This window comes from Lepidothrix coronata, unplaced genomic scaffold (assembly GCF_001604755.1).
Source record: "Lepidothrix coronata isolate B3197 unplaced genomic scaffold, Lepidothrix_coronata-1.0 Scaffold25, whole genome shotgun sequence".
NCBI classification, from domain to species: Eukaryota; Metazoa; Chordata; class Aves; order Passeriformes; family Pipridae; genus Lepidothrix; species Lepidothrix coronata.
In genome coordinates this window covers 97,684-109,986 of record NW_016690205.1, presented here as the reverse complement: position 1 = coordinate 109,986, position 12,303 = coordinate 97,684, and the positions used below count along the sequence as shown (strand labels likewise).

The following is a 12,303-nucleotide window of genomic DNA, read 5'->3' as shown; positions in this document are numbered from 1 at the left end:
ATTTTCCTGGGTGAAATTCATAGCTGTCTGGGGAGTCTGCATGTGTTGGTTTGTTCTGTAAATCTAGTCAGCAGAAATGGAATATAAGAGCCATACTGAGCTCTAGTGCAGAGGAGCAGACTCACCCAGAATTTGTTGCCAGAACAACAAGTGCAAATCATACTGTTAATTTGACGTTATTCCTATTGATTATATTTTTGTCTTTAATCCATTCTAGAGTTTTGGGAATCAGCCAGTACTTTCTCTGTTGAGGTGTTTTCTGGTTTCATGTGTTGGTGGCAAGCCAAAAATCTAGGCTTTTAACTCTCAACTGGGCTTAAATTGCTTGCATGTGCAGCTTTGTTGCAATTAATTACAGATACACTTATTGCAATTATTTAATATTTAATCCATATTCCTCTCTCTGCCTGCAGTTATCTGTAGACATGGTAAGTGTTTAAAAACAAAGTCTAAAATAAGCAGCAAAATGTCATGCTCCAGGAAATTCAAGTGATGAGTTAAATCCTCTTCAGAACAGTTTTGTCACTTTTTCCTAACCAGGTGGATAATGAGGATTCCCTTTCCTCAAGCAGTGGGAATAAATTTCATATTTACCTTCTTTTAGTAACTTCCTGTTATTTTCTTTCATGTAGAATCTTACCATGGAGACAGACCTGACAGCTGCAAATGGCAAAAAAGTCAAAGCACTTGAGATATTTGCTTACGCTCTGCAATTCTTTAAGGAACAGGCCTTAAAGGTGGGGTAATACTTCCTTATCAAGATCTTCTGTATTTATAACTGGTATAAATATGAGCTTAACACTTTTAACCTTGCCAAGTTTTGACCTCAGTAGTATTTGATGTAAACAAAGCAAGGCAGGTGTAGAAACCCTGGGCAAGCTGTGGACTCGGAGGAGCTCACAATAGTCTGAAGTATTATTTTCCATTTCCCATTTGAAATGTCTGTGATCACAAGATTGTTTATTGTGTTCTCCAGTGAAATACATGGCCCCAGTAAACTGGTTTTGGGATTTAAAACCTCATGTAAACAGTCAGTTGTGAATTAAGTAAACATTGGCTTCAAAGGTGCCACTATAATGTCAACGTAAGCATAGCAGTTCCTGGGTCAAATCAGAATATTCATCCAAGCAAGCATTGTTTAAAATAGCCTTGTTGCTAAAAGCTAACCTACTTTTTTGAATGGGTTTAATTTATTTTCTCTGAGATCTCAGTCTCTTCCTTATGGCTGCAGAGAAACAATCCTACCACTTCAATTCAAATGCCTCATTGTTTCTAAGACTTTTTAAACTGTTTTGTGGTTGGTTGTGGAGTCACAATGACTGTGAAGCTGTGCATACAGGGGGGAAGTTCTTAGCAAATGTGAATGTGGTTGGGTACAATCCCGTATTTACTGTGCTGCCTGTTCAGGGCTATGTCCTTTCCTGATGTTAATAACTAAATCCCTGGCATTTATGAATAAATCCTGGAACTAATTAGACAAGCAATGTGAGTGAGCTGTTACTTTGGACTATAATCTGTCCGTTTCTGTTGCCTTGTGCAGTATAAAGGTACTACTTTTCCAGCATGGATTTTTGAACTGCAGCATAGCTAAACAAACACAACACCTTGGCTCAGCACATGCAGAAACATTTTTTTACGTTCTAAAGGCCTGTTGTTCACCTTTCTGAACCTTTCTATGTTTGGATGGAGATTTAGATAGGACATATGGTAATGACATTTTACTTGGAACCTTTCCCAAAACATGTCAGTATATCACCTAATTTGCAAATGCAGTACAGACTTTCCTCTTTTTAAGGGGAAAAAAAGGACAATAAAAGTACTAAACTAGTCTTGAATGTTTGCTTAAAGCAAAATTTTGAAGGAGCCATCAGTCATTTTTTTAAAGGAGGTTAACTGTAACTTCCCCTTGTTAACTGCATTGTAAAACTTTGATTTAAAGGTAAGTGGTGTATAAAGAAGTCATTGAAAAATCCAGTTTGTAAAACATAATGTTCATCAGTGATACTTCAAATATTTTTCTGTCTGTTAATCAAGATGTGTGAATTCTTGAAGCCAACAGCAAATACCACACCGTGACTAGGAATGTATATAAATGTTTTGTAACACACTGTAAATTGCTGCTTTTGCAAAAACCAAATTTTCTACTTCGTGTTAGCAGTAAACTTTTCTATAGGTCTCCTTGAGAAAGCTTCAACCCTAATCCCACCTTTTGGCACAGTAAAGCATTCTTGACAGGTTGGAAGTAATCCTGACTCGTAGCATAGATGTAACAGGAAGAAATTTGAAAAGAAAGAGTTACTGTTACTGGAGCCAGCAGAAAATAATATTTTCTTGTAAAGTAGACATCTATGATTTTGCATTCACCTCTATTTTCCTTTTATTTAGGAACTCAGTGACCAAGGAGGCTCAGATTTCGAAAACACTGAAGTAAGATGGGTTATTACAGTGCCTGCTATTTGGAAACAGCCTGCAAAGCAGTTTATGAGACAAGCTGCCTACAAGGTAATATTACAGGCTGAATGTAAAAATGCCCCTTTAAAGCTCTAGTTAGTAGGCTAAATGATAAACTGTATTTGGGACAATTAGCTCTAGTATAAACTGTATAAATAATGGTTTAGAAATATTGAAAGAGGAGTTAACTCTACCAAGCAGTAGCTTCAGCTATATGTATTGACCTCTTAACTGCCTTTTTCTTTCTATTTACTTTTATATGTTCATGTCCCTCACTGTAGACTGATATTTTAGTCATCCTGAACAATATATTTGAGCTGAATTCAGTGCACATGGAACAGATGCAGTTTTGAGACCCAAGGGAAAGTTGATTTTAAAATACTGGACACAGTTTTGTTTTGTTAACTTTCTTTAGGTCATCACAGACTTTTAAAGTAAAAAAGGAAAAAAAAAAAAAAGAGGGAAAGCAAAGAGCCTCCTTGGTGGGACTTTTTTTCCAGTTCCCATTTTCCCACAGTAGGAATGAAAGGACTCTGAACTGGATAGTCTGGATATAAAATTAAATTCAACTGTTATTTTCACCAGTAAGGGGTTTATCTGCATTTAACTCTTTCCCCCCAACCGCCCCCCGGATATGTCCACTTTTGGTGTGCATGTCCTTTATTTCAGTTTCAGTTTGTGTCTTTAATACACGAGATGTGCATTTTCATCAGCATATTCATTTTCAGTTTGGGGTTTTTGGTTTTATGGGGGGGGTTTTTGTTCCTTGTTTTTTTTTAATTTTTGGTCGGAGACTTGCATAACGCATTGGCAGCAGCTGTGTGATGCACGGTCCGTAAAATATCTACCAGTTCATGAGTAATTTGCTGAGTGGTCCTGGGAAGCACCCAGATTTTTCTAACTCTGTTTCTAACTATCTCTAATGTTGAGCAACATTTTTCTTAACAGTCTGTATTGTGGGATTGCTAATGCTAGTGCCAGAAGCAAAACACTCTTAAAGTTCTGATGGAAGGACACGGTTGTAGGTAAATCTGAAACACTAGAGACCCATTCATTATCTCTGTATATTGTTGTCTGCCTGCTGTCTGTGTGCATGTGTGCTCGTGAAGTGGGAGCTGTGGAAGGAGCAGGGCAGGGTAAGGTAGATCTCTTGGCATTTCTCATTTGTGGCGCAATGGAATGTTGTTAATTAGTGTCTGTGTCTGTGGTTGTTTCTGTGATTGTGTACTTTTATGGGCAAGCTTGATAAACAGCAAGGACTGACAAGGCTTTTAACTCGGGGTGTGTGATCAGTTGCAGGAAAACATGAATTTAGGGAAATAATTGATGTTAACTTGACACACGGTTGATTGTTTTTAAAGTAGTGGGGAGGAAGAAACAAATGCAGAAAAGTGAGAATTCTGCATGCCATTCAGTCTTTCAGATTCCTCTTGCTGGATCCAACACATTCCTCAAACCAGTATGTACAGATGGATCAGAAGTTGCAGCTCTTGTTGCTAGCTATTGGAAGATGCAAGCATCTTGAAAATGAGCACTTCTGTTGTAAGAGTAATCGGCACATCATGTAGAGAGAAGTGTGAAAAGGCAGTGGTAGAAACCCTGTTACTGGAAACACACTGCAGTACAACCACCAGTCTAAGCTGAGAGTTAACTAGTGGGAAACGTTAATGAGCTGTGAAAATCTGCTGAGTAATCTGTGAGAAGCAGAGGTAGCTCTAAGAGAGCAGAACCACTAACAGCTTCAGTCACTGCTTCACAATGTAAAGCCTGGCCTTTCTGGAATGGTTAAGTACTTGTCTAGGCAAAGCTAATGGAATTAATCGAGTAGAGTAAGAAGTGTTGGAAATCTGCTGCTGTTCTCAGCATCCATCAGCTTTTGAACTGATGGTGCACAATCTCAGTGCACCTCTGACATCCCCTCATCTCTGTTTTGCCTTAGACAAAACATTGCTGACCTGGAACTCTTAATCTGCCCAAGGGCTCCTGCAGTGTCCCCTTCCAGCTGCTGTGCTGCTTTCTCACTGAACGGGTAATCTGGGTGGTTCCCTTCAGCTCACAGTTCTTCCTCTCTCTTCCCATCCAGCCTATCCAAATCCTGCTAATTCTGTCTGCATGACAGCTTTTCCTGTTCATGCTGCTGAGCTTTCATCCAAGATGTCAGTGATTTTGCATCTTGGTTACTCCAATATCATTTCTTTGGCTTTTGGCAGCTGTCATGTGACCTGGTTTGTATCTCTTCTGAATATTGCCACTAAAGACTTTTGTAGCCTCATATTTGACAGGGAATCAACCTACATTTGACTCCATCTGTGTCATCTCATGCATAAGCTGCATGTCCTGGACATGAGTATCTGTATTGCTTAATCAGTTTCCTCTTCTGAAACCCTTTCTAAAATGCTGGGTTTTTTCATGCCTACAAAAACTTGACTGTAATTAGTCTATTTATATGGGAAAACTAGTCCTCATTGCTTCATGCTGTTACTCTGCCTGCCCAATCTGTATTCATCTGTTGTGCTTTGTGTATCCTTAACTCTTTTTATACCTGAGTTATTATTACCTCTTTGAAGCAGGTATTTGTTTGTTCTCATTTATCTTGCTCTCTGGGGCCTCCTGAGAGACTAAGTCTGGTAGGATGTAGAAAGTTGCACATCTTTACAGCTTGATTTGCTGAATCAAAATTGCTTTATTCCTGAATAACAGCTGCTTCTTCCTGTCCCTCGTGCTTAATTCCTGTGTGTCCAAAGATGGTTCTAAAGCTGTGTGACACTTGATAAGGTCTGGTCACAACTGGAGAGAGCTCTGTGGCAAGAGCAGTGTCAACTCTGTAGGACCCACTTAGGCTTGTTTCCTTTCCCAAAACTTGTCTGCTGGGATTAATGTGTGTTGCATCACTGTTTGTTACATCCTGAATAATGATTCTTAGGATTCTTAGTCATTGTCATTGTCATTGTCCTCACCAGTAAAATATAAGGTATCATAAATAGCATTAACTTTTCTTGTTTCTGTGTCCCATTAACTTGTCTTGTTTCTATCTTGTTCTGTTTCAAATTCTTTGCTTTGGTGTAGTTCTGTCAGAAGTGCTGTATTTGCCAGTATTAGAAAAAATTCCATTCTCATGAAGAACTCACATTGTGACTAATAAATTCAAATTGCTGATATATTTTCTTATTTGGAAGTCCTTGTCAGCATGGTCCAGTTGGACAGCATGTGGGAGGACTCCACCCTGTTTGTGTGGATGGGACCTGTCCTTGTTGCTGTCCTTGCAGAGGGAGCTCAATGCAACTACCTGCACTGGGCCTGAGATTTAGACCCCAAAATGCAAGAATGGCCTAGGCATGGAAGCAAACCACTTCCTGCTCTTGAGCACGGCCTGGCACTTACAGCCTCATCAGAATTACACGTGAACTTGGATCTCACCTGTGTGTTACCTGAGGTCCTACTGACACAAGAAAATTCATTGTTTTGTTAGTCTTGTATTACTGATGACAAAAAACCAACCCAGTGTGTCCACTAGTAGAGAGGTGAAACTTTAAAAGTAGTCAAGAACATTTGTGTAGGAACGGTTTATATCGAGACAGGCAGGAATCGTTGGTTCAGCATTAGCAGCACTTTGCTGTTGTAATATATTACTGTGAGCAGCACTGTTAATCCCTTATCCAAATGGGATTCAGGCACTGCAGGTTGTGTATTAGAGGAGCACAGGATCCAATACTCTTGGCGCGTTGTTTCTTTTTAGTAAAGACATTCTTCCAGCTCATCTTTCAATGCACATTCCTTGGGCACAGTAAGTGCAGAGCAGAATCTGCAGGCTGGAATTCCTTGAACATGCTAATAGGAGTAAAGTTTTAAGGAAGAGTTTGGAGTGTGACAGAAGTATGAGAATGCAGAAGCTATAAAATAAGGAAGTAAAAACATGGCATAACAAATGCGCTCAGGGCAGAGAGAAGGAAAGGGAAGGATGTTGCATTTTCATAAACTTGCCCAAAATATTCTGTAGGCTTGCAAACATCATTCATTTGGTCTACTTCGAAATATTGAGGGTTTTTTTCTTTTTAATATGAACTGTTGATTTTGAAATGGAGTTATAGAGCTCTGAAGTAGATTTATCTTTCAGTTACAAATAGCAAATAAAATCATTTGCATGGTAAGCTCGTATAAACAAAAAGAGAGGTAGTCTAAGTTATAGGCTTAAGTATATGAGCCTGAAATTCCCGAGGCTTTCTTTAACCAGCTACTATGCTGGATGTCTATTATTGTTTTCATATCTGTTTTGTCATGGAATGTGCATGATGGGAATTACTTCACACATTGTGTTGGGGTTCACATTACATTACATCAATCAGTACTAGCTTGCTCTGTAGAAACCTTCAGAGAAAAATAAACAAATTTGATGAAAGATTGATGGGACAGCACCTAAAATTCCTTGCTGATAAAAACGTGATGTGAAGTATGTTTGTTTTTTTAAAAAGATGACTAGAGAGACTTAACCAGATTGTAATCTGTGAAGCTGAGCTACACCTACTCCTTCATAAGTCTGTTCTTCGGTACAGAAAACACATGCAACTGAAATTTATTTGTGTAGGGACAGTGTGAGGCTTCTGCTATAAACCACATATAAAGGTGTAAGCAGCACTAGGAAGCTGGTGATTTTTTTTAAACAGTACTTGTTAGTGAGGCAGCTGAGGCAGAAGTGTGTTCATACATCAACTACCTTGATTATTTGTAGCTTCTGGGGGATCTCTTGAGTCTGTGCTTTCACTTTTGTGATATTAAGATCCTTTTAATCATAAGGATTAAAATGCTTATTGAGTGATGTGTTAGGGAGGATTCTGCATCTTGTAGCTATGTTTAATTAGGAATATATAACTAATTGAGGGGTGGAGATTACAGAGTGGAAAATGTGTACTGATCAGTCTCTGCTTACACATTTTAGTTACTCAGACAGGTTCACGGGAAAGCAGAGGCAGTGGACAAAGCCATCTGCTAATCTAGTCCTACATTTCTGTTTGTCCACCTCTGTGCCACAAGTTGTGGCATTTGGAGAATTTCTTTTTCTTTTGCTATCCAAGTAAATTAAAAGGTTTTCATAGCGTTCTGTCAGAGTGCATCTGTGCTTATCTTCTAAAGCTTTGAAACACATTTCACAGGATCTTAGACATTGCCTGAGAGGTCACTGAAGCCAACAGAAATAACAAAAAATTAAATTCTTCATTCTGCTTGGTGGAAAGAATGTCTAGATGGGGTTTACCAGCCAAAAGAAGAAAACGATGGTCTGAAAGGATGTAAACTGCAATCATTAGGGAATGACAGAAGTCCACAAACAAATGTAAATTAATGTGGACAAGATCTAAAACTAGCGTGTTTGATTGGTTTTAATTAGTTCATAGAAAGAACAATGGTGAAGGATAATAGGTCTAAAAGACATCTTAGATGCCAATATTAAGTTACAGAGAAAAGAAATAAAAGGCAAAATTGGAACTGTAGTGAAAAATATTAAGGAAAATCAGAAAGCCCAAGGTACAGAATAAGATGCAACTAACAGAAAAGAGCAAGCCTATCGTTTTCCCTGTGCAAGTCCACTCAGTCAGGCCACTTGTGTCTTTTTAATATAATGAGCCTGAACCATAAGGACCTACAATGAGGATATTTCAAAATACAGAAAAGGAGAGAGCCTGACACACTAGAAATGTGAAACTAGACTTAAATAGGAAGAGTCAGGCTTTGCTGTTGTGGTAACTGATGCATTCCCATGGTACAAAAAAGCATTTCTAGAATATTATAACATGAAAAATTGAAAAGCTTATGAGAATTTAATGGCTTCATTTTTCTAATGCACGCTAGTCATGAAACTTGCAAGTAATGTTCTCCTGCACCTTGCATTATATCTATAATGCAGCAAAAAAATTCTTGGTAATGCCACTTGGAGCTAAGCTTTCATTTGTGCAACAAATGTGATCTGTGGCAACAATCCCTTGGGAATGAGCTGCAGCAACATCACCTTAATGAAATATGAACTGAATGCCACTGTGGTCCCATCAACTTGTCAAAAACATAACCTCCACCTTACCATGTTATTCAGCAATTTGTGACTCAGCTTTAGTAATGCTAATTTGGATTTATTCGTGGTTCCAGTACCTGAGAAACTTCTGGGGGAATGAAAGGGCAGAGGCACAACAAAACAAGCATTTTGGAGATTTTCTTGCACAGAGAAAAGCATTGGTAATTTCATAGTCTCACGGTTGTTCTTACCTAATAAAGGATCCAAGATGCTTCTCCCTAGAAACCTCTGTCTGTATTTCTGGGATTACTTCTGAGACCAAACTGGGATAGACTAGATCTGGTGTCCTAGGTAAGTTCTGCTTGTAGCTACTGATATTCTTTTATATCTCACAAATACAAGAAATCCTTTTCTCTCTCATAATGATCCTGAAATCAAGTGCCTTGCCTGTGTGTAGCAAGAAGTTGTCTTTCTTATGGGCAGTTCACAGAAGCTTTTTGAGAAATAAGCACAGGTAAACTGCAGAACCTTCTCCATGAATTTTAAACAAAAGTGCTGCTTGATGATAGGTAGCCAATAGTCTTAATTCAGGTATATCCTTCCTTATGCTCCACTTTCCTTCCTAAAGAAAAAAAAAAGGTTTTATAGGTTAAAAAAGGGAAACTGTAATACAAAATCCAGAAGACCTGACAAGTATACAGTCCTGAATAATTCCAAGTTCAGGTTAAAATAAAAGAATAGATTATAAAAATAATCTATAAAATGTAAAGTATAGAAATGCTCAGGTAAAGCAGTCTGTACTCTTAGCTGGGTAGTAGCAACACCAGGAAAAATAAATTGAGGCAATCAGACTGTTCTTACCAAAGGCATTTATCTCAATAAGACAGCCTAGCCATCTATAACAAACTGGTTCATCTAATCAGTGACCACATAAATGCAGCAGTTCTGGCTGTAGCCAATGCAACTCCACAAATTCATTATTTTGAGTGTGCTGAAAATAAAAGTCACGCTTCATTACAGCTCCAGGTGCCCCATTTATTTTCTTGCTTTTCAGAATGAGATAATGCCATAGTTTCTAGACAGCCATTAAGAGGGAGAAATGTTACAGGCTGTACATTATTTCTTGTCATAGGAATAGCTTTACTGATAGGTTGGTAAACAGAAGTGAAATATCAAATGGGTTCTGCTTTGGTTCAAAGCACCTGGCTAAGTAGTGGGATCAGCTGCAGGACTGGCAGCCAGCATGATTATTCAGAGTGCAAGTACCCCCCATCCCAACAAACTTCACAAATAGCTCCACTGAAAACCTTGGTGTTGAGTTGGATACTCAGAAGTTGATGCATTTGCTTTAGGGAGTGGTTTCACAAAATTTAGTCCAAGTGACTTGTAAAATGTTATATAGGAAGCTTGTAGCAGAGCTGAATGCAAAAAATTGGGCTTGAAGTCCATATCTGCTATTTCAGACAGCATTCTCATACTTTTAAGCATAAAGACCGTATTTTAACTCTACAATGAAATACAGGAAAATGAATTTATTAGGAACTGAATTTCCCTCACCGACAAGACACTGGACCGAGGCAGATTTTTTTGGAGTGCAGGTTATGTTAATATTGTAAAGTCAGCTTGTGCATTCTTGATACATTAATTTCTTTCAATATGTTGCAGTCACTTTTTAAATGACTGCTGGCTGATATTTAAGGTTAAAGGACTGCTTAGAGCTGTTATATATATATAGACTGCTCTATATATTTTCAGATTAAAAAAGAAGTGTGCTGTGACAATTGTTTCCTTTTGATCCCAAGACACTTAAACAAAAGTTCTAATTGCAGTCCATACAGAAACCTGTGAGGACCTGAATAGCTGCAGGCTTGTAGCAGAGGCTGGTAGTGCTGTCATACTGTCAGACACAATGGGCTCCCTCTCACTGATACACTCAAGGATTTGACGTGAAAGTCACAAAGACAAGGGATTAAAAAGTGTGTAGGTCTTTGGCCTTTGGGAAGGATTTCTGGTCTTTCTCAGTGTAGAATACCTGCAGCATTTTAGAATCCTGGAAGCACTAAGTGGAAGTGTTTGTTGGAGATTATCTAGTCTGTCCTTCCATTTGAAGCAGGGTTATTGCCAACACCAGCTCAGCAGTGGCTCTCTTTAACCAAGTTGTAAAAATCTCCTAGGACAGAGATGCCTATCTGAGCAGCTGTTCTGGTGCTGCATCACCTTTCTAGTAAAAAGGAGGTTTTATAATATCCAATTTGAAGCCTAAGAGCTGCAATATGTGGCTGTTGCCCCTCATTATATCTCTTGGCAAGACTGAGAGTAAGTTGTGTTCTGCTGCCTTTGTAACTGCCCTTCAGATAGCTGCAGGCAGCTATTAGGCTGCTCCTTGGCCACCAAGAGTTTCTTCCACCATAAAACTAATTTTAATTATAAATAAAATCTAATCTAAATCTCTTGCTCCTTCAACATACAGGTTCATGTGCAACTCTGAAATGGGGAGTAGTGTTACTATTAACTGGAATTAATTCATATGTTGTCTGGTGATGTTCACCACACCAGTGGTACAGGTGCAAATATGAAGCACCTCATTATTGTCTATCCTGATTACCTGCAGGTTAGAAGGTTTCATCTAAAAACTCCCTTCACAGGAGTTCACAGCTTGTGAGTTCTGTTTGAAGTTGGAGCAGCAATAAGTTCAGGCTAGGTGAAGACTGTGGGAAGGTTGTGAATTTTCTGTGGGTTAGTTACTTTGTACAAGCTTCTGGTATGGGCAAGCCCTGGGAATTCAGAAAGCACTGCAAATCCTACGCTCTGGTATTTTAAAAGCAGGGAAATAGTGTATAAATATATAGTAGCAGTATCTATGTCCTCATAGCAGAAGGGAAGATATCTGCAGTATCAGAAGAGAGGTCTCAGGATAATCCCAAGATCCTAAGTTTAAAGGCCGATTTTTACACTGGGGTTCATCCTTCTATGTCTTTCATGTTACTTAATCCCTCATGCTTGTGCAAAGCAAATAAAAGAACTATTACAGGGATCTATTAATTTCCAGTTTTGTGTCCCCTCCCTTAAAACGGTGGCTTTTCCACTTTTCATCTTCCATAGCTTATCTGCAAAATGAAGTTACTTCTATTTAACCATAGCCTGAGAACTCATTTATGCTTTCTCCAGCAGTTTTCTCACAGAGAGATGAGTATCTTTGTCTTGTCGCTTTACTGTACAGAAGGGGAAACTGACACTGAAGGAATTCTGCAGCTGTGATAATTATCCACTATTTTCTCACTTGTGAAATGCAAAGTATGAGTGGCACCTGATCAGATAGATCTGTGCCACAAGCCTAATTTTAGCTCAACCAGCAATAATAGTGTGAAAACGTGTGCATCTATGTATATCTATAATGTGTATGCATGTATGTGTAGAAAATGTTGTGTAAGAGAAAGCCAAATGCTCTTGGTTCTGTAAAGCAAACCCTGCCTCTATGACATTGTAAATCTCAGATCTTTGTAGTATCAACCACCACCCAAACATTGTGTTGACTGGATTAAAAAAAAAAAAGTTAGTATTCAGTTTTCATCTAGGCTCTTAAATCCAGAGGATAAATTTTTGAGAGCAGAGGAGCACCCAGCAGCTCTTCTTCCTGCCTTTGGGCAAACCCAGCCTCTTTGCTGTGGTCACTAAGAGGAATCTTTGAAAATCCTGTTTATTTTGTGGCTGTTCAGCAATTTTAAGCATCTGTCTTTGAACAGATAAGGGGACAGAGATAACTGGGCTGTCTGACCTCACTGTATTCTGTTTATTCACGATATTTACTGTACTGCAGCGCTCTTCATTACTCTGAAGTCTAAAGGCAAAGCGTT

At 38.7% G+C, this 12,303-nt stretch overlaps 1 protein-coding gene across 2 annotated transcripts in view; it reads left to right on the top strand.

Annotated features, from left to right (window-relative positions):
* Positions 1–12,303, top strand: part of HSPA12A (heat shock protein family A (Hsp70) member 12A) — a 55,313-nt gene that overhangs the window by 23,655 nt on the left and 19,355 nt on the right. For both annotated transcript variants that reach the window (XM_017809300.1, XM_017809301.1), the window contains 2 exons: positions 633–737; positions 2,386–2,502. In XM_017809300.1, the coding sequence (XP_017664789.1) occupies positions 633–737; positions 2,386–2,502 (222 nt within the window). The remainder of the gene's footprint in view (positions 1–632; positions 738–2,385; positions 2,503–12,303) is intronic.